This window comes from Ranitomeya imitator, chromosome 5, assembly GCF_032444005.1.
Source record: "Ranitomeya imitator isolate aRanImi1 chromosome 5, aRanImi1.pri, whole genome shotgun sequence".
In the NCBI taxonomy this organism is placed as follows: Eukaryota; Metazoa; Chordata; class Amphibia; order Anura; family Dendrobatidae; genus Ranitomeya; species Ranitomeya imitator.
The window spans coordinates 669,902,012-669,925,399 of NC_091286.1; the positions used below are offsets into that span (position 1 = coordinate 669,902,012).

General features: G+C 47.3%; 1 protein-coding gene across 6 annotated transcripts in view; it reads right to left on the reverse strand.

Annotated features, from left to right (window-relative positions):
• The window catches only part of LOC138638743 (cytochrome P450 2C23-like), a 761,024-nt gene that overhangs the window by 287,668 nt on the left and 449,968 nt on the right, over positions 1-23,388 (reverse strand). For all 6 annotated transcript variants that reach the window (XM_069728295.1, XM_069728292.1, XM_069728291.1 and 3 more), the window contains one exon: positions 19,541-19,703. In XM_069728295.1, the coding sequence (XP_069584396.1) occupies positions 19,541-19,703 (163 nt within the window). The remainder of the gene's footprint in view (positions 1-19,540; positions 19,704-23,388) is intronic.

A 23,388-nucleotide genomic window follows, 5' to 3' on the forward strand; every position in this document is an offset into this window, starting at 1 on the left:
CTTGCAAATACTTTCTGGGACAGGTGGCGCAAACAATATTTGTCTACCCTGCAGCCACGGACAAAGTGGCAATCTACTAAACCTAATCTGAACATAGGTGACCTTGTTCTTGTGAAAGACTGTCAGATTCACCGGAACCAGTGGCCACTTGGTCTAGTTACCGCAACGTTCCCGAGCAAGGACGGCAACGTCCGCAAAGTTGAGCTAAGGATGACCAAAGGGAATGAACCTAAGACATTTTCCAGACCGGTATCTGAACTGGTCCTATTGTTGCCTTCGGAAGAAAGGAGTAGTGACATCTGTTGATGCCAGACGGGGAGTGTTCTGTCTCCGCCATCTAATATTTTTACCCTGATTATCTGTTTGCGTAATTGCAGGTTTCTCAGTATGGATGTTCATATCTTTACTTGTTTTTAGTGCTTTGGCTCCCTCTAGCGGTCAGAGTTATGTTGGCAGTTCAATCTTGTTTTTGTATTATCCATGTCTGATTCTCCTCCTCCTTTGCAATGCATTATGGTAGCTCAGCCTCCATTTCCCTCCATTTTTCCTTTCACTTTCTTCGGTTTGCCTTCAAGGAAAGACGCTTCACTTCATCCCCCTTGCGATTGCATTGCCGGTATGTCTTTATGCTTCCTATAGATATTTCTGCTCTATATTAGCTTAGTTTAACCAGTTGTACTCCTAGTTTAGTCACTAGCTTTCTAAATGTTATGCATAATGTATATCATGTGTATTATGTATCTGTTCTATGCCATGCACTGATTCTATATATATCATTGTTCACAGTTTCACCGCATCAATATACCACTACGTTTAATAAAGCACAGACTCAACCACAGTCTCCTTATTGGACCTCCGGTATAGCGGTTTAGCTGACTGTATAACTAAGTATGAGCCTGCCTCATTTATTGAGGACAGAACAGTTACACTCCAAGGTGTTTCCCAGGTTTCGTCCACATTGCTTCGGTCTTCCGACTCTCTTTTAGTAGTTGTTGAAAACTACACTGCATTAGGCCTACAAATTGGGTATGGGGTGTAGAGACGGTGTGTTCCACTCCAAGGTGTTCTCCAGGTTGCCTTTCCTGAGCTTCTATCTTCAGGCTCTCGTTTAGTAGTTGTTGGAAACTACACTGCATTAGGCCTACAAATTGGGTATGGGGTGTAGAGAGATGGTGTGTTACACTCCAAGGTGTTCCCCAGGTTTCGTCCACATTGCTTCGGTCTTCCGACTCTCGTTTAGTAGTTGTTGAAAAGTACACTGCATTAGGCCTACAAATTGGGTATGGGGTGTAGAGACGGTGTGTTCCACTCCAAGGTGTTCCCCAGGTTTCCTCGCCATTGCTTCGATCTTAATGCTCTCGTTTAGTAGTTGTTGGAAACTACACTGCATTAGGCCTACAAATTGGGTATGGGGTGTAGAGAGATGGTGTGTTCCACTCCAAGGTGTTCCCCAGGTTTCCTTGCCATTGCTTCGATCTTAATGCTCTCGTTTAGTAGTTGTTGGAAACTACACTGCATTAGGCCTACAAATTGGGTATGGGGTGTAGAGACGGTGTGTTTCACTCCAAGGTGTTCCCCAGGTTTCCTCTCCATTGCTTCAATCTTAATGCTCTCGTTTAGTAGTTGTTGGAAACTACACTGCATTAGGCCTACAAATTGGGTATGGGGTGTAGAGACGGTGTGTTCCACTCCAAGGTGTTCCCCAGGTTTCCTCGCCATTGCTTCGATCTTAATGCTCTCGTTTAGTAGTTGTTGGAAACTAAACTGCATTAGGCCTACAAATTGGGTATGGGGTGTAGAGACGGTGTGTTCCACTCCAAGGCGTTCTCCAGGTTGCCTTTCCTGAGCTTCTATCTTCAGGCTGTCGTTTAGTAGTTGTTGGAAACTACACTGCATTAGGCCTACAAATTGGATATGGGGTGTAGAGACGGTGTGTTCCACTCCAAGGTGTTCTCCAGGTTGCCTTTCCTGAGCTTCTATCGTCAGGCTCTTGTTAAATAGTGGTTAAATGGAACAACTGCATTTGGCGTACTAGTTGGTTTGGGGCCTACTAACAGTGTCTGCCGCTCCTTGCTGTTCTCCTGGTTTCCTGTCCTGAAATTCCATTTTCAGGCTCTCGTTAAGTAGTTGTTAATGTTAGACTGCATTTGGCCTACTAGTTGGGTTGGGGCCTACTATCGGTGTCTGCCACTCCTTGCTGTTCTCCTCCACTGAACAAAGCTGTGCCGCCTGTTTACTACGGTTGCCAATTTTGAACTGCATTTCGACTACTTACTGATTTGGGCCTACTCTCTGTGTCAGCCTCTCATTTCAGTTGTCCTCCACTGCAATGCCCCCTGGTTAGTCCTGTGTTACCAATTTTGAACTGCATTTAGCCAACTTTATTCTTTGGGCCTATATCTGTGTTTCCTCCTCATCCTACCCATTGCCCAGCCAGTGATAGATGAGTCTGCTGGTACATTGACCCATAACGCAAAATTCCCCGTGCACGCTACACAGCAAGATTGTGACCCTGCTGAAAGTCAGGTTCCTCTTCCCGCATACCATACCACCTTACACGGGGACAAAGAGGAAGGTGCAGATGAAAGTGCAGGTTCCTTCATCAGGTGAGGGGAGGAATACTAGTTGGCGACGTCACTGGCACAGGGCCTCTCATAGTACGCAAAAGTGTTGCTGCCGGTGGGAGGCGCCCCCGCCGTGCAAACACACCGCTGTACTTTGAGGGGCCCTGTGCCAGTGCCAATGCCAACTAGTGGGCCCCCCCTGCTTGCTCAGGATCACAGCACTTGCAAAGTTTAAATACTTATCTCTCCCTGCTCCACTGCCGTGACGTGTTCCAGATTTCCTGGGCCCACTAATTACTTGAACCAGCCCTACCCCCCACAACTTTAGCCAAATGACCCCCAATTTCAAATGCCTTCCAATTATTATAAGGTAAATTACGATTGACAAGCTTCTGTAACAAGAATGGATGTTTTTGCCAATAAAATGGGCAGTGTAGGTGTTTTCCTGGCCTCCACTCACTGCCGACTATGCTCCCCCATTGACTTGCATTGGGTTTCGTGTTTCGGGCGATACCCGACTTTTCGCGATAATCGGCCGATTCCACTCGACTCAACTTCTAAGATAGTCGGGTTTCGCGAAACACGGCTCGACTCTAAAAAGGTCAAGGTCGCTCAACCCTAGTGTTGAGCATTCTGATACTGCAAGTATCGGGTGTCGGCCGATATTCGCGGTATCGGAATTCTGATACTGAGTTCCGAAACTTTCTCAATATCGGATACCAGAATCGGAAGTTCCCATAATTCAATGGGCCAGTTTATTTTAATTCAGCCAATGAGGAATCCTAAGAAGTGTGGGCACATCCTGTTCTGCATGTTAGGCATGTAACTACTGGCATGGCTGTCATTGGCTGCTGAAATTATGTCATGATGCACTATAAAAGTCGCCACCGCCATTTTGGGTTCACTCTGCTGTGAATTCAGTTAGGGACAGGACGCTTTGTTCTGACTGAGGGCCAGTTTGAGATATTGATTTGCTTCATTGGGCTTTACCCAGGCTAATTTTGCAACCGCTGTGTGAGAACCTTGTTTTTGCCTTGCAGCGCTGTTGACGGCTGTCTGCAAGGTCTCTGTGTGTGTGAGTGCAGCTCACTCTGTAGTCTGTTCTGCAGCCACAGCTGGTTGTAGACAGCTCAGTGTGCATCACAGCCTCATACTGTTCCATTGTCCCATTTTTCAATTAGTGCTGCCTGCTGCACATTTTGTCCTGAATCTAATTTTTGCTATTAGTGGGTTTCCATCCGTATCCTTCTAGATTGTGGAAAAACACTATATAGGAGTACATAGAGAAGCTTTTTTAGGCCTTGCAGCACCGTTCACGGCTGTCTACAAGGTCTCTGTGTGAGTTCAGCTCACTATGTAGTCTGTTCTGCAGCCACAGATGGTTGTAGACAGCTCAGTGTGCGTCACTGCCTCATAGTGTTCCATTGTCCCTTTTTTCAATTATTGCTGCCTGCTGTACATTTTGTCCTGAATCTGATTTATCCTATTAATGGGTTTCCATCCGTGTCCTGATAGATTGTGGAAAAACACTATATAGGAGTACATAGAGGAGCTTTTTTAGGCCTGGCAGTGCCATTCACGGCTGTCTGCAAGGTCTCTGCGTGACTTCAGCTCACGCTGTAGTCTGTTGTGCGCAAAAAACTAAAAGTTATTAAAGTTCACCAAACACTCCACTTTACAGTTGTGTAGGCCACATTAGCTCATATTAAAGTCTAGTCCACACTTTATAAAATTAGTGCTTCTTATACCTGTTAGCAGCTGTTCAGGAATAAGCACACTAAGCCCTTAGTTATTTTCTGTCTATCTTTATCAGTCTAACAAGATGAAGAAGGCAGGGAGTAAGGCACGTAGTCGTAGGCGTGGAGTTTCTGCAGGGAGAGGACGTGGGGATTCTGTGCCTGCTGCGGGCACCGGTGACTCATCATCCCCCAGTTTTAGCAGGGAACAGTCCTTCGTGCGCAGATTTGTAGGAGCTCGCCGTACTCCGCTGCTGCGGTATGAACAAATTGAAGCCGTTGTCGGATGGATGGCAGCTAACGCATTGACTTCAATTAGTGCCACATCCTCTCAGGCACAGAGCACTGAAGAGCACCCATCTGTCTCTTCACCACCTGCCAAATTGACCAGGCAGTCAGAGAGCCCAGTACAGGAGCCATCTCTACTTCTGTTCTCTGAATCTCTTTGCTTGGAAAGAGGGGGACAGCCAAGTAGCATTCTAGAATCTGAAGAAGTAGTATGCAGTGATGTGCAACAGCTTTGTCGCTTTGAATCTGAAGAGGCGAGTGGGCCAGTGCCTACGGTCACCACACCTCAGTACGCATATGGTGATGAAACTGAGGTGCCACTTTCTGGTGCGTACTGTGCTGCCGAGACTACCCAGGAGAAGCAGTTGTTGGAAGAGGGTAGTGTGGATGATGAGGTCCTTGACACATCATGGCGTGAGGTACAGGAAGGTGGTGGGAGCAGCTCTGAGGAAGAGATTCCCCGAACTGCCCAAAGATGGAGATGGAGAGGGAAGGCTGTGTTGCCTGTAGCCTCCACTTCGGCACCCATTAGGAGCATGCCTCCTCCAAAACCCAAAACGGGCACTCCCAAGGCTTGCAGTGCCTGCTCCTTTTTTGACACAGTTGCAGATGTCAAATGCAAGATGTGTCATCAGAAAGTCAAAAGAGGGAAAAGTGTCAGCAACCTCAATACCACAAATATGTGGAAACAAGTGCGGACCAAGCACGTGGTGGAGTTACAAAAACACACTGAAGACCTAGGCCAACCAACAGCGGCACCTACCATCTCTTCAGCACGTGTTGTAGCCTCTTCCTCCAGCTCACACACAGCTTGTTTGGCTTCTTCATAGGATCGCCATGGAAGAACCTATGGCACTGCTGTACAGAGACCCAGTGTAATTCCACCCACAGCACCACGTTCCTTGTCATCCTCACACTCCCAGCCCAGTCTACAGCCATCGGTAGCACAGGCATGGGAGAAAAGGTGGCCATTCTCGGCAAACCACCCCCGAGCACAGGATCTGAATGCTGGCATTGCAAAACTACTGTCCCTTGAAATGCTGTCATTCAGGCTGGTGGAGACTAACACCTTTCATAACTTGATAGCATTGGCAGTCCCACAATACAACTTGCCCAGCCACTTTTATTTCAGCAAACAAGCCGTCCCTGAACTGCCAAAGCATGTGGAGGGAAACATGCATTACTAAATGCCCTCAGTAGCAAGGTCCACCTCACCACCGATGCGTGGACCAGTCACCATGGACAGGGACGATACCTTTCTATCACTGCCCATTGGGTAAATGTTGTGGAGCCGGGCACAGATCTTGCGAGTGACGCTGTACGTATTCTGCCAACTCCAAGGATTGCAGGAATCCAGTCTGTACACATTGACTCCTCCTCATACTCCAGTTCCTCTGAATCATCGCTGCAGGAGCCATCACAATCTACCTCCACATGGACCCGTGAACGCTTACCTGTTACGACCGGTATGAGCACAGCCGTGGGCAAACGTCAACAGGCCGTACTGAAATTAATTTTTTGGGGAATCAAAGCCACACAGCGCAGGAGTTCTGGAATGCCATCAAGCAGGAGGGCGACTTGTGGTTTGTGCCAGCAGATCTCCAGCCAGGCATGGTAGTGTGTGACAATGGCCGAAATCTGGTGGCAGCTCTGGGCCTAGGCAACCTCACTCACATCCCATGTCTGGCACATGTGCTCAACTTGGTCATTCAGAGTTTTTTGAGGGACTATCCAGATCTTGATGCACTGCTGCACAAGGTCCGCCAAGAGTGTGCTCACTTGTGGCGTTCCAGCATGGCAAGATCGCGAATTGCAGCTCTGCAGCGCCGATTCCGCCTTCTGGAACATCGTATCATATGTGACCTACGCACTAGGTGGAATTTAACGTTACATATGTTGGAGCAGTTGTGTGAGCAGCGCCGTTCAGACTTCAAAACCACCGAGTGGGCCACTATGAAGGACATCTGCCAGGTTTTGCGTGCCTTCGATGATTCCACGCGGATGGCGAGTGCAGATGATGCACTAGTCAGCATGACTGTCCCCCTTATCTGCCTGCTTGATAAAACATTGCAAGCGCTAAGGAATGAGGTTGTGGAAGAGGTGGAGGATGAGGAGTCACAAATGCCATCTGCTTCTGGACAGTCTGCACAACGTGGTTCCTCACAAAAGCCTAGGCAGGGGACACTTTGTGAGGAGGATAATGAGGAGTCAATGGAGGAAGAAGACATCTGTCCAGAGGAGTGAGTAACACAATGCTCCATTAGTCAGTATGTAGAGCGAGGGTGGGGTGATGCAGAGCAGACAGAGATCACACCTCAAGCAGGGGACATTGTATCTTGGCCAGTTGGCAGTCTGCAGCACAAGTTTGATTTCATGCTGCAGTGCCTGAGAAACGACCACCACATCACACACATTCTCAACACGGCTGATAATTGAGTGTATACCCTCCTAGATCCGCGCTACCGGGACAACTTACAAAGCCTCATAACACCGTTGAACCGGGAGCGTAAAATGTGGGAGTACCAAGACACACTTGTGCATTCCATCATCTTCTCCAGTCCAACTGAGAGCAGTGTTGCTAGTGCTTTACAAAGCAGCTCAGTGCGTTGAGGCAGTGGAGGAAGCTCAGCACAAAGAGAGAGCAGAAGCAATGCCCCAGCACAAGGCAAGACCAGTGTGGCCCAACTGTGGCAAACTTTTGTGTGCCCGCCACAAATGTCTACACAATCACAGACTGCTCCAGTGAGCAGGAGGCAACGTTTCTGTCAGATGGTGACATACTACATGTCTTGCCCTCTCAGTGTATTCCCACACTCCCACACGGCTCTTCCCCCTTCAAGTTTTGGGTCTCTAAGCTGGATACATGGCCAGAGCTTAGCCAGTAAGCATTGGAGGTGCTGGCTTGCCCTTTTGCTAGTGTATTATCGGAACACGTCTTTAGTGCCGCAGGTGGTGTACTAACAGACCGTCGCATGCGACTATCCTCCGATAACTTTAACCGGCTTATTTTTCTGAAAATGAACAAGGCGTGGATCTCTCAGCAATTTGCCACTCCTCTTCCAGATTTAATACTTGGTTGGGAACAGTATCCAGGTCTCCTGTTGTGATCATGTTTCTACCACCTGAACTGTAATCCCTGGGCTTCAACACCACCAGTTGCAGCTCAGAAGTGCTGTCTGCACAGTCAACACATGACTCAGTGTTATTGGGTGTCAGTAACATCAGCTGATCCCCTGCTGTGTATCCGGCAATTTCTCCTGCTACGTCCATACTCACATTACTTCAGATATTAAACTAGCTCCAATTAAGCCTCGGCCTACACTATGCTTCTCCTGTAATCCCCAGGCTCCAACACCGCCTGTTGCTGCTCGGAAGTGCTGTCTGCACAGTCAACAGTTGCTCCTCTGTTATTGGGGTTCAGTAGCGCCAGCTGCTCCCCTGCTGTGTGTGTGTGGCAATTTCTCCACTCAGTTTCTAGCATTGACCCTGGGCTCCAACACTGCCAGTTGCTGCTCAGAAGTGCCGTCTGCACAGGCAACACTTGCTGCCGTGTTATTGGGGTTCAGTAACGTCATCTGCTCCTCTGCTGTGTATCTGGCAATTTCTCCAGCTCTGTCCACACTCACACTACTTTAGATATTAAACTTGCTCCAATTAGGCCTCGGCCTACACTCTGTTTCTCCTGTAATCCCTGGGCTTCAACACCGCCAGTTGGAGAAAAACACTAGCTCCTGTGTTAGTGGGGTTCAGCAACGTGAGCTGCTCCCCTGCTGTGTGTGCGGCAATGTCTCCTGCTCCCTCCACATTCATATAACATCAGATATTAAACTTGCTCCAATTAGGCCTCGGCCTACACCCTGATTGACCCTGGGCTCCAACACTGCCAGTTGGTGCTCGGAAGTGCTGTCTGCATAGAGAAAAACACTAGCTCCTGTGTTAGTGGGGTTCAGCAACATCAGCTGCTCCCCTGCTGTGTATTCGTCAATTGCTCCTGCTACCTCTACACTCACACTACTTCATATATTAAACTTGCTCCAAATAGGCCTCGGCCTACACCCTGATTGACCCTGGGCTCCAACACCGCCAGTGGGTGCTCGTAAGTGCTGTCTGCGCAGACAAAAACACTAGCTCCTGTGTTAGTGGGGTTCAGCAACGTCTGCTGCTCCCCTTCTGTGTATTCGTCAATTGCTCCTGCTACTTCCACACTCACACTACTTCATATATTAAACTTGCTCCAAATAGGCCTCGGCCTACACCCTGATTGACCCTGGGCTCCATCACCACCAGTTGCTGCTCAGAAGAGCTGTCTGCACACAGAAAAACACAATCTCCTGTGTTAGTGGGGTTCAGCAACGTCAGCTGCTCCCCTGCCGTGTATCCGTCAATTTCTCCTGCTACCTCCACACTCACACTACTTCATATATTAAACTTGCTCCAATAAGGCCTCGGCCTACATCCTGATTGACCCTGGGATCCAACACCGCCAGTTGCTGCTCAGAAGTGCTGTCTGCACAGAGAAAAACACTAGCTCCTGTGATAGTGGTTTTCAGCAATGTCAGCTGCTCCCCTGCTGTGTGTGCGGCAATGTCTCCTGCTCCCTCCACATTCACATAACATCAGATATTAAACTTGTTTCAATTAGGCCTCGGCTTACACCCTGATTGACCCTGGGTTCTTACACTGCCAGTTGCTGCTCGGAAGCGCTGTCTGCACATTCGACACTTGCTGCCTTGTTATTGGGTTTCATTAACGTCAGCTTATCCCAGCTGTGTATCCGGCCATCTCTCCTGCTACCTCCACACTCACACTACTACAGATTTGAAACTTGCTCCAATTAGGCCTCGGCCTACACTCTGTTTTTCCTGTAATCTCTGGGCTCCAACACCGCCAGTTGGTGTTCGGAAGTGCTGTCTGCAAAGAGAAAAACACTTGCTCCTGTGTTAGTGGGGTTCAGCAATGTCAGCTTCTCCCCTGCTTTGTATCCGTCAATTGCTCCTGCTACCTCCACCCTCACACTACTTCTTATATTAAACTTGCTCCAATAAGGCCTCGGTCTACACCCTGATTGATCCTGGGCTCCAACACCGCCAGTTGCTGCTCGGAAGTGCTGTCTGCACAGAGAAAAACACTAGCTCCTGTGTTAGTGGGGTTCAGCAACGTCTGCTGCTCCCCTGCTGTGTGTGCGGCAATGTCTCCTGCTCCCTCCACATTCACATAACATCAGATATTAAACTTGTTTCAATTAGGCCTCGGCTTATACCCTGATTGACCCTGGGCTCTTACACTGCCAGTTGCTGCTCGGAAGTGCTGTCTGCACAGTCGACACTTGCTGCCTTGTTATTGGGTTTCATTAACGTCAGCTTATCCCAGCTGTGTATCCGGCCATCTCTCCTGCTACCTCCACACTCACACTACTACAGATTTGAAACTTGCTCCAATTAGGCCTCGGCCTACACTCTGTTTTTCCTGTAATCTCTGGGCTCCAACACCGCCAGTTGGTGTTCGGAAGTGCTGTCTGCAAAGAGAAAAACACTTGCTCCTGTGTTAGTGGGGTTCAGCAATGTCAGCTTCTCCCCTGCTTTGTATCCGTCAATTGCTCCTGCTACCTCCACCCTCACACTACTTCTTATATTAAACTTGCTCCAATAAGGCCTCGGTCTACACCCTGATTGATCCTGGGCTCCAACACCGCCAGTTGCTGCTCGGAAGTGCTGTCTGCACAGAGAAAAACACTAGCTCCTGTGTTAGTGGGGTTCAGCAACGTCTGCTGCTCCCCTGTTGTGTATCCGGCAATTGCTCCTGCTACCTCCACACTCACACTACTTCATATATCAAATTTGCTCCAATTAGGCCTCGCCCTACACTCTGTTTTTCCTCTAATCCCTGGGATCCAACACCGCCAGTTGGTGCTCGGAAGTGATGTCTGCACAGTCAACAGTTGCTCCTCTGTTACTGCCAGCGGCTCCCCTGCTGTGTGTGCATCAATTTCTCCACTCTGTTTCTACCATTGACCCTGGGCTCCAACACCGACTTTTGCTGCCCGGAAGTGCTGTCTGCACAGTCAACAGTTGCTCCTCTGTTATTGGGGTTCAGTAATGCCAGCTGCTCCCCTGCTGTGTGTGCAGCAATTTCTCCTGCTCCCTCCACACTAAGACTACAACTGATATTAAACTAGCTCCATTTAGGCCTCGGCCTACACTATGCTTCTCCTGAAATCCTTGGGCTCCAACACTGCCAGTTGCTGCCCAGAAGTGATGTCTGCACAGTCAACAGTTGCTCCTCTATAATTGGGGTTTAGTAACGCCAGCTGCTCCCCTGCTGTGTGTGCAGCAATTTCTCCTGCTCTCTCCACACTCACACTACTACAAAAATTAAAGGGAACCTTTCCCCCAGGCCTTTGTAACTAAAAGAGCCACCTAGTGCAGCACTAATGCTGCACAAGGAAAAGGTGGCTCTTTTACAGTAAACGCTTATAAAATGTGCCCCTCATACCGTGAAATTACCGGAGGTGGGACTTTCCTTCCTAATCAGACGGGGCACAGCTGTCATTCATACCCCCTTGGCACCGTGCGCCGCATCCTGAGCATTGTTTGAGTCTGTCCCGGAGCCTGCGCTGTCATGTTATCCCTTGGCCATGCGCAGTTAGCGCTGCCCGTCCTCTGACATCATTTGATGTCAGGCTGACTGCATCTGTGCGGCCGCGCTGCCCGAGATCCCGCCGCGCAGTGTCTTCTGATGTATTCACACTGCGGGGCTGGGATTCATGGGCAAGCACAGTGCATACCTTCGCCTCTCACTCATCTCCCTCCACCTACTTCAGACTATTAGCGTCAGCTGATCCCTAATTGCCGTGGCATGCGCTTAGGGATCAGCTGACGCCGCACAGTCTGAAGACGGTGGAAGGAGATGAGTGAGAAGTGAAGATATGGACTGCTCATGCCCATGAATCCCAGCCCCACAGTGTGAATAAATCAGAAGACACTGCAGAGCGGGATCTTGGGCAGTGCTAACGGGCAGCGCTAACTGCGCATGCCCAAGGGATAACATAACAGCGCATGCTCCAGCACAGATTCAAATAACACTGAGGAGGCGGCGCCCAGCGCCAAGGGGGTGTGAATAACAACTGTGCTGCGTCTCATTACAAAGGAAAGTCCCACCTCCGGGATGGTTTCACGGTATAAGGGGACACATTTTATAAGTGTTTACTTCAGCATGTGCAAGGAGCATAAGTAAAAGAGCCACCTTTTCCTTGCGCAGCATTAGTGCTGCACAAGGTGGCTCTTTTAGTTACAAACGCCTGGGGGGGTTACAGGTTCCCTTTCACTTTGCTCCAATTAGGCCTCAGCCTACACTCTGTTTCTCATGTAATCCCTGGGCTCCAACACTGCCAGTTGCTGCTCGGAAGTGCTGTCTGAACAGTCAACACATGCTCCAGTGTTTTGGGGTTTAGTAACGTCAGCTGATCCCCAGCTGTGTGTGTTGCAATTTCTCCTGCTACCTCCACATTGACACTACTACAGATTTTAAGCTTGCTCCATTTAGGCAAAAGCCTACACTCTGTTTTTCATGTAATCCCTGGGCTCCAACACCGCCAGTTGCTGCTTAGAAGTGTCTTTGGCACGGGTATTCCCTCCTGCCCAGCCTGGTTCCAGCACGCCAGCTGTTTCCGGGTAGTGTCAAGGTCACTTTGCCTCCAATACGTTGACCTTTCGTGTTGCGGTCGGGTTAGCCGACTCTATGGTGCCTGCAGTTTAGGTGCTTCATATGTGGGCTGTGGGAACTGGCAATCAAGGCTGGGTCCGTAGTGCCAGTAGGACAAGCTCCCCCTGTAGGACTGTGGGTTTTCGGTAACTACGGCCGGCTCGCGGCTTAGCTTTTTTTTTTTCTTGTGGACCTTCTGCTGCCTATCTGAGTTCCAACACCATTAGCTGATCTTAGGAAGACAATCTTGAATAGGTCCACCTGGCTCCTGTACCGTCAGCTGGTTCCAGGCAGAGCCGTTGGCTTAGGTGCCTCCTTCTGGGTATCCGAGTTCCATCAACATCTGGTGATCCTTGGTAGTGCGTTCTGGCATGGGTACCTCCTGCTTAGTAACCGGGTTCCAGTACCGTCACCTGGTCCTCTGTAGTTCCATTAGATCTTGTACCTTCGGCTACGCATCCGGGTTCAAGTACCGTCAGCTGGTTCTCGGCAGTTCCTCAGCCTTCTTGTACCTTCTGCTACATTTCTCAGTTCAAGACCCTAAAGACGACGACCCTGAAGACCACCCCGAAGATGGCGACGACCCCGGAGACGAAGACCCTGGAGATGAAGACCCCAGAGATGACAACCCTTCAGATGACGACCCTGAAGATCACCCCAAAGAAGACGACGACCATGGAGAAGAAGACCCCGGAGACAACGAACCCTGGAGACGACGACCCTGAAGACCAAGAAGCAGAAGAACAAGATGCTGCAGAACAAAAAGCAGAAGAGCATTAAGGATAAGACTAAAAATCAGAGCAAAAGATATTATCTAAATTATAAGCAGAAGAAGACTAAGCAGTGTATGGGGGTGAGCCGTTCCTCCTCGTGGTGCCCCTGGAAAAAACCTGCTGCTGCAGGCCAAACTGAACGCGGACAAATCCTGTTGTAAATCTTTTGTGACAGGCAGAACGGAAGGTGTAATCTTCAAACTTTTATAGATAACAACTACAGGAATGCCTGTCACAAATAAGAATATGATGAAGAAGAAGAATATGAAGAAGATGAAGAAGTAGAATATGAAGAAGAATAATAGTTGAATAAAAATAATATGAAGAATGTAAAAAAAAAAGAATAATAGGAAGAAGATGAAGAAGAAGAAGATGAATAAGGTGAAGGAGAAGTTGATGAAAAAGATGCTGCTGCTGAGGATGATGAAGAAGAAAGTGTGGGAGAAGTACAAAACAAGGTGAAGAGCGTGGAAGTAGTGAAACCTAAATATCTAACAAAATATAAAAAATCTAAGCATAGTCAATATCTTTGTAACTCCGAGCATCTTAAAAAAAATTAATTCCTGCTATTCCATTTGATTGGGCTAAACCTCTATGCCTTTAATGTCTCCTCCACTTCCCCCAATACATCCTACATTATTCTTAGTTGTTTTCCTTCACGTAGAATTAACCTACAAGGAAAGAAAGGATTTATTTTAATTCCGATATTCTTGTCCCAGTGACTTGCATTGGTGTCGGGTATCGGCGATATCCGATATTGTTTGAATATCGGACGATCCAATCCGATACCGATATTTCGGAATATCGGAAGGTATCGCTCAACACTAGTGATGAGTGAGCATACTCAGTAATGCTCGGTACTTGCCCGAGCATCTCTGTGTGTGTCGAGCATTTCCAGGATTATTCATCGGGAGCTCGGGTCCCCGCCCTGCATATTTGGCGTTCTTTAGAGTGCCAATCAACATGAAGGGATTGTCTGCCACGCCCTCTAATGCCGCAGGTATGTTGGTTGTGGCATTACAGTGATTGCCTGGCTTTACAGCTTCATCAGGTCTATATCAGACCTGGTGCCGCCCTGCTCGGCACAGTCAGCTCCGGAATCACCAGTGTAGGGAGAGTTGCTGCAGCGATAGGGACAGAATAGGTGGGGTATACAGTTACTGTGGCTATACTATAGAGTGCCTACAAGTAGTATTCAACCCCCTGCAGATTTAGCAGGTTTACACATTTGGAATTAACTTGGCATTGTGACATTTGGACTGTAGATCAGCCTGGAAGTCTGAAATGCACTGCAGCAAAAAAGAATGTTATTTTTTTGTTTCTTTTTTTTTTAAATTGTGAAAAGTCTTTTCAGAGGGTCATTTATTATTCAACCCCTCAACCCACCAGAATTCTGTTTGGTTCCCCTAAAGTATTAAGAAGTAGTTCAGGCACAAAGAACAATGAGCTTCACATGTTTGGATTAATTATCTCTTTTTCCAGCCTTTTCTGACTATTTAAGACCCTCCCCAAACTTGTGTACAGCACTCATACATGGTCAACATGGGAAAGACAAAGGAGCATTCCAAAGCCATCAGAGACAAGATCGTGGAGGGTCACAAGGCTGGCAAGGGGTACAAAACCCTTTCCAAGGAGTTGGGCCTACCTGTCTCCACTGTTGGGAGCATCATCCGGAAGTGGAAGGCTTATGGAACTACTGTTAGCCTTCCACGGCCTGGACAGCCTTTGAAAGTTTCCTCCCGTGCCGAGGCCAGACTTGTCCGAAGAGTCAAGGCTAACCCAAGGACAACAAGGAAGGAGCTCCGGGAAGATCTCATGGCAGTGGGGACATTGGTTTCAGTCAATACCATAAGTAACGTACTCCACCGCAATGGTCTCCGTTCCAGACGAGCACGTAAGGTACCTTTACTTTCACAGCGTCATGTCAAGGCTCGTCTTCAGTTTGCTCATGATCACTTGGAGGACTCTGAGACTGACTGGTTCAAGGTTCTCTGGTCTGATGAGACCAAGATCAAGATCTTTGGTGCCAACCACACACGTGACGTTTGGAGACTGGATGGCACTGCATACGACCCCAAGAATACCATCCCTACAGTCAAGCATGGTGGTGGCAGCATCATGCTGTGGGGCTGTTTCTCAGCCAAGGGGCCTGGCCATCTGGTCCGCATCCATGGGAAGATGGATAGCACGGCCTACCTGGAGATTTTGGCCAAGAACCTCCGCTCCTCCATCAAGGATCTTAAGATGGGTCGTCATTTCCTCTTCCAACAAGACAACGACCCAAAGCACACAGCCAAGAAAACCAAGGCCTGGTTCAAGAGGCAAAAAATCAAGGTGTTGCAATGGCCTAGTCAGTCTCCTGACCTTAACCCAATTGAAAACTTGTGGAAGGAGCTCAAGATTAAAGTCCACATGAGACACCCAAAGAACCTAGATAACTTGGAGAAGATCTGCATGGAGGAGTGGGCCAAGAAAACTCCAGAGACCTGTGCCGGCCTGATCAGGTCTTATAAAAGACGATTATTAGCTGTAATTGCAAACAAAGGTTATTCCACAAAATATTAAACCTAGGGGTTGAATAATAATTGACCCACACTTTTATGTTTAAAATTTAAAAAAATTTAACTGAGCAACAAAACTTTTTGGTTTGTAAGATTTATGCATCTGTTAATAAATCCTGCTCTTGTTTGAAGTTTGAAGGCTCTAACTTATTTGCATCTTATTAAACCTGCTAAATCTGCAGGGGGTTGAATACTACTTGTAGGCACTGTAATTGAATACACAAATCCAGCTAAACCAACAGACCTTCTAGGGTCTTTTTTGCACCTTAATCATGTTTACTTAATTGAAAAGCATTCCAGGCCCATGTTTTTTTTCTCCATTTGCTTGTTGGGACTGCAGACTACAGCCAGATCCTTAGTACAGTGTGAAAATCCAGCTATTTTAAATGGGTTTGCCCATCCCAGCGGTCACATCTGAGTGCGCTCAATTTTTTTCCATTTTTGTGGTACTATAAAAAATTTTGAGAGTGTCTTATACAATTTCTTGATACCATTGTGCTGCTAAAAAAATATCTAGCTGCAAAAAAAAAAATATTTAGCTACAGGTCAGATATTTTACACTGGGTTTTGTCCGCCACACAGATGGCATATCATTGTGGTGAAAACTGTGCCATTTCAGGCCTCCATAGAATTGTTCTTGTTGTGTCATAGCCTACTTACTGACACAATTTTGCTGGCCAAAAAAAATAAATACAGGCCAGATATTTGATAGTGGGCTATGTCTATTAGAAGCCTCTGCTCTCTTTAGGCTACAAATTGTGGCATTTCAGGCCTACATTGAAATGTTTTTGCTGCGTGCTACTCTAGTTAGTGACAGTATTTTGCTGTTCAACACTTTATCAAAACCTACCCGGAACTGCCGGATCTGCATGTGAAAGTATGACGCTCATGTGCAGCTTCCGGCTCACAGACTGGTGTGTGTTGTCCTGACTCCCCACGCATTGGAACTCTAGACTGCATATGTTGGAAAGGATTTGTGAGTAGAAGATGGCAGTTGTTGACTAACAACATCAACAAGGCTATTGATATTCAGTTCTGACTCCACACATAAGACCTCATGAGTGGACATGGATGTCAGACATTTGTACCATCCTACAAAACTTTGAGGAGTCCACTAAGATGGTGAGTGTCGATGACGCCATAATTAGCATCACCATCCAACTTCTCTGTATTCTGAAAGCTCTTTGCTCAAAATGAAAGAGGATGTATGGCAGAAGGAGTACAATAAGATGGAGCAAGGAACGATACAGGGTGATTACACACAGCCCAGTCTTATGCCATCCCAACATAGATTGGTTGACAATGAGGAAGAAAAGGAGGAGGAAGAACAGGAGCTACTTTCATGCGCTATAGACAGTACTACAAGCACAACTGTCATACCATCTGTTCAGTGTGGATGGCCTGAAGACAGGGAGGAGGAAGAGAGCATAGTCAGTCTTCCTCTTGGTGAGGACACAGAAGTCTTGCCTGTTAGCAGTCTGGCACACATGGCAGACTTTATGTTGCGCTGCCTTTCCCATGACCCTCGTATTCTCCAAATTTTGGGTGACAGTCATTACTCGTTGGTGATACTTCTAGACCAACGCTACAAGGAGAACTTTCAATCTGTTATTCCAGTGCCAGACAGGTCTACTAAAATGGTGCAGTACCAGAAGACCATTGTTGTGGAATTATTAAAACAATTCCCATCTTAAAATGCTGGCGGCAGAGGTCACAGTTCATTGGACGACCAAAGAGTACAGGCGAGACAGACACAACTTCAATCCAGCAGAGGCAAGGGAACACTGTCATAGTTCTGGAACAGTTTTCTCAGACCTTCACATCGCACTGGCCCTGAGGCACGGGGTATTCTCACAAGGAGTGCAAAGTTTTGGATGCAGACCCGTTGAAGCGCAAGGACCGCGCGAAACGGCCGTCGTCTCTCCTGCTCGCATGAGCTCCTTTTCTTCTCCCCCGGCCATGAAGTTTTAATTGTGAAGACTCAATAAAAATTTGCTACTTTGAAGATTGGTGAGTGCATCCTGCTTTTTTCTTTTGCTACCTGAAAGTTTTGGAAGATGTTGAGGGAGTACCTTGCTGACTGTACCAGTAACCTCCGTGATTCCTTTGTACCTTTTAATTAATGGGTATCCATGATGGACACATGGCATGAACTGGCTCTCTATGCCTTGGAGGTCCTGGCCTGCCCTGCCGCTATTATTTTGTCAGAGCGGGTTTTCTGTGCCGTTGGTGGAATTATAACTGATAAGCATATCCACCTGTCAACAGAAAATGCTGACAGGCTGACTCTCATAAAAATGAACAAGGGCTGAGTTGGGCCAGACCTCTCTACAAAACTGAATGACAGCAGCGAAAAACAAAGTCAAATCTAATGTCTTTTTTGAGAACTCTATTCTTCACACCCACACATGGCTATACCCTTTCTGATTTTGCCTATTTGCTGTTATCCTTCTTCTCCTCATCCTCATCAGCCACCACCACTAGATCACCATGGTGACCATGGTCCATGATTCAACAGCCACGTTATTGTGTTAAAGGATGTTTTTAATGCCCGTTAAAAAAATGTTTACACAGTATGTTGATGTGCACCCACCAGGGGGAAATGTTTGTCAGCCAATACACAGTGTATGGGCATTACAATTGTAGGAAACACACTCCTTTAAACTGTGAAAACATTTTTAGGAGGCCATCCTCAACGTCTCTTCCGACACCACCATTAGATCACTGTGATGCAACAGTAAAGTTATTTTTTTCATAAATGCCCATCAAAAAAATGTTTACACATTATGTTGAGGTGTACCCCCAGGGGGAAATGTTTGTCAGCCCATACATTTAGGGTATGGGCATTACAAGTATGGGAGACTCACTCCTTTAAGCTGGGAAAACATTTTTTGGAGGCTATAGTCCATATTTATTCCAAGTGGGATTGGGGTGCATGCAAATTTGTGGTAGGCCTTACATTCACTTATGGGCAAACTTTATGGGAGTACAAAATGACTAATAGTGGGAACTGTCCAATGGGTTGTTGGGATGAGTCCAAATTTTTGGCAGCCCTTCCACTCACTGAATATTCAAAAACAGTATAAGGGACCCAGTATTTAATAATGGGAACAAAGAATAGCCAGCTGATGGCTCTCTAAGAATAGTGAGGGCTGACTGCTGGTCCTATAAAATAGACTGTGACTTTCAGAGTCCCTCCTTCATAAATGAAATAGGATGTGTCTGATGATGTGTCACATACCCCATGTCCAAATAAGGTTGTAAAGTGTTAAAATGACATTTCCCAGCGGATGCTTTTGTCTTGGTTGAAAGCAATGCTAAAGTTGAAAAACGTATCAAAAATGCTACGTGTGAACATAGCCCAAGTGGTGGAGGAACATTTTTATTTTGGGTTATTTATTTTGCCTTACATACAAAACATTACAATGGAAAGGATGTTCCTTAACATATTTCCCAGGAAAATCGATTTTGGTTTTGTTTTTGTGTGTTTTCTTGTGTGCCTGTAAAACTGGCGTAAGACTCTGACAACATTGTTCATAGCAGTGACCTTGGAGTCAGGAATGCTTCCAGGTGCTGCAAAAATGCTCTCTTTTCCCATAGACTTATATTGGGCTCGTTGCTCAGGTCGAGCACCCGAACATTCCAATTTGCTCGACCCAAGCAACGAGCACCCGAGCATTTTAGTGCTCGCCCATCACTAGTTCTTTACAGTTAGAGGAGTCAGAATGTGGAATGCCGACCACAAGAGGTAGTAATGGCCAATACTATAACAGCAATTATAGGAGAACTGAATGATTTTCTTACATCCAATGGATGATAACAATTTTTGCGAAAAAGAATGTAGAACTGGTGGAGAAAGTTTGAACTTTATAGACCCAATTCTTTTTTTCACTTATGTAATCCTGTTTATTACTTACCATATTTATCTAATACTTTAGAACCCATCGCCGTATGCGGCCTGCCAGCAAATTCCTCGGCGTGGTTGACGAGAGCATCTTTCACCATGTCATAACCACACAGTACAACCAGCCTTTGGGCACCTAGGTAGACGGTGAATATTGGTCCGTATTTCTTTGACATCTGGATAAACATAATAGGAATATTTATTAAAATGATTTTACAGCTTAGTTATCATTAAAAGCTTCCATTTGATGCATTTTTGTAGCAGCTAGTCTACATGTCGAATTCTGCTCTCTTCAATGCTGACAGAAATCTAATGCTCTGATATCTCTTTCCTAAAAAGTGTTTTCTGATATTTTCTTTAAAAAAGTGGGCCACAAGGAAAAAAATTATATAAAATTAGGAAGTAACCCATAGCCCCTTATCTGACACACTCTTGTCTTCAGTACTGCCGTGCTGGTGGTGGTCTTCGCTCTTTGGTTATGTCCTGTGGCAATGGTGTATTATTCATGCACACATGACCGCTGCAGCCAATTACTGTCACCAACAGTGAGGTCATCTTGGCAATTTTGTTAAAATACTAGACAATTAATTTAATGCTTTAAAAATAAAAGACGTTTGCAAATTTTTAAATCTCTCATTTTTTGCAGACTTAGGTGTTCTTTCGTTAGCAGACTACACACAACAATGTAGCCTGATCCTGCAGTCAGGTGCTATTCTTTTTTATCTGCCCTTTAATTTACTGCCTGAAAGTAACGAAAACATTGATCTATATTTGCCCCCTTTTCACATATAAAGTGACATGGAATAAATGGCGCTATAAAAAAAAAAGTATAATCGTAAAAATAGTAATGTTGAGCATATGGAATGGAGTAACCCATGACTGCAGAATCCACACAGGGTTTGTTTGTTGTTCTCTTTATTAGGAAATAAAGTAGCTGAATACACAAAATGATTGGATGTAAAAATGAAAGGGAAGGTCTGTGACTTTGACATTGGTGACCTATTCTTAGGAGAGTTCATCAGTGTCTGATCATTTGGGTGGGGCATACGGCACTCCCACAGTTTAGCTGTTCCTGCTGCTGTCATTGTCTAGAACTGCTCAGTTCCAGACAATCACAGGAATATCTATATTAAATGTATAGCAACTGCAGCTGGGTGCTGCATAAGTTGCCTCCTATCGGTTTGTATAAAATTGAAATTTCATTACTCCTCTAAACAATTAAAAAACAAAGATAATTACCGTATATACTCGAGTATAAGCCGAGATTTTCAGCCCAAATTTTTGGGCTGAAAGTGCCCCCCTCGGCTTATACTCGAGTCACGGTAGCGGTGGGGTCGGCAGGTGAGGGGCTGAGGGCGCTGGGGTATACTTACCTAGTCCCAGCGATCCTCGCGCTGTCCCTGCCGTCCCACGGGCTTCGGCGCTGCAGTTTCTTCCTCTCTTCAGCGGTCACGTGGGACCGCTCATTACAGAAATGAATAAGCGGCTCCACCTCCCATAGGGGCGGAGCCGCTTATTCATTTCTCTAATCAGCGGTGCCGGTGACCGCTGATAGAGAAAGAAGCTGCGGCACCGAAGACAGGAGGGGACAGCGCGAGGATCGCCAGGACTAGGTGAGTATGTTATATTCACCTGTCCTCGTTCCAGCCGCCGGGCGCCGCTCCATCTTCCCGGCCGGCGCCTCCATCTTCCCGGCGTCTCTGCTCTCTGACTGTTCAGGCAGAGGGCGCGATGACGCATACAGTGTGCGCGGCGCCCTCTGCCTGATCAGTCAGAGCAGAGACGCCGGGAAGATGGAGGCGCCGGAACGAGACGCCGGGAGCTGCAATCAAGGGAGGTGAGTATGTGTTTTTTTTTCTTTATTGCGGCAGCGGCGGCACAAATTTATGTGGAACATCTATGGGGCACAGTGAACGGTGCAGAGCACCGTATATGGCACAGCACAGCTATGGGGCACAGTGAACGGTGCAGAGCACCGTATATGGCACAGCACAGCTATGGGGCACAGTGAACGGTGCAGAGCACCGTATATGGCACAGCACAGCTATGTATGGGGCACAGTGAACGGTGCAGAGCACCGTATATGGCACAGCACAGCTATGGGGCACAGTGAACGGTGCAGAGCACCGTATATGGCACAGCACAGCTATGTATGGGGCACAGTGAACGGTGCAGAGCACCGTATATGGCACAGCACAGCTATGGGGCACAGTGAACGGTGCAGAGCACCGTATATGGCACAGCACAGCTATGTATGGGGCACAGTGAACGGTGCAGAGCACCGTATATGGCACAGCACAGCTATGGGGCACAGTGAACGGTGCAGAGCACCGTATATGGCACAGCACAGCTATGGGGCACAGTGAACGGTGCAGAGCACCGTATATGGCACAGCACAGCTATGGGGCACAGTGAACGGTGCAGAGCACCGTATATGGCACAGCACAGCTATGGGGCACAGTGAACGGTGCAGAGCACCGTATATGGCACAGCACAACTATGGGGCACAGTGAACGGTGCAGATCACCGTATATGGCACAGCACAGCTATGGGGCACAGTGAACGGTGCAGAGCACCGTATATGGCACAGCACAGCTATGGGGCACAGTGAACGGTGCAGAGCACCGTATATGGCACAGCACAGCTATGGGGCACAGTGAACGGTGCAGAGCACCGTATATGGCACAGCACAGCTATGGGGCACAGTGAACGGTGCAGAGCACCGTATATGGCACAGCACAGCTATGGGGCACAGTGAACGGTGCAGAGCACCGTATATGGCACAGCACAGCTATGTATGGGGCACAGTGAACGGTGCAGAGCACCGTATATGGCACAGCTATGGGGCACAGTGAACGGTGCAGAGCACCGTATATGGCACATCTATGGGGCACAATGAACGGTGCAGAGCACCGTATATGGCACAGCTAGGGGGCACAATGAACGGTGCAGAGCACTATATGGTTCACACCTATGGGGAAATATGAACGGTGCAGAGCACTATATGGCACAGCTATGGGGAAATAATGATCTATTTTTATTTTTGAAATTCACCGGTAAATGCTGCATTTCCACCCTAGGCTTATACTCGAGTCAATAAGTTTTCCCAGTTTTTTGTGGCAAAATTAGGGGGGTCGGCTTATACTCGGGTCGGCTTATACTCGAGTATATACGGTAGCTCATAAATTGGCTAATTCATGTAACCCAGCAGCCACAACAAGGCAACCTTCTGGGGAGTGAATGAAATGCTGGGAGCGGAGCTTCAGTGACTAGCAGCGACATCACTGAAGCTGCACTCCCTGCCGACATGAGCTCAGATTAACTCTTTAGCGTGGGAAAATCAGCACGCTCAAGAGTTCATATGAGTTCATGCTGGCAGGGAGCATAGCTTCGGTGACGTCACCACTAGTCACTGAAGCTCCGCTCCCAGCATTTCATTCACTCCCCAGAAGTCTACAACTGGGACGGTTGCTGTTGTGAATTCTGTGGCAGAGCTCCCTCCTGTGGTCACAAGTGGTACTTCGGCTGGTTCTCTCTGTGAGCTTCCGTTGGTGGAGGAAAGTGGTACTGCGGCTTCTGAGTTTCCTTCCTCAGGTGATGTGGTGAAGTTGTTAGGTGCTGCTTTATTTAACTCCACCTAGTGCTTTGATCCTGGCCTCCAGTCAATGTTCTAGTATTGGACCTGTTTCCTCCTGGATCGTTCCTGTGGCCTGCTGCTCTGCATAGCTAAGTTACTCTTTGCTATTTGTTTGCTGTTTTTTTTCTGTCCAGCTTGTCAATTTGTTTTTTACTGCTTGCTGGAAGCTCTGGGACGCAGAGGGTGTACCTCCGTGCCGTTAGTTCGGTACGGAGGGTCTTTTT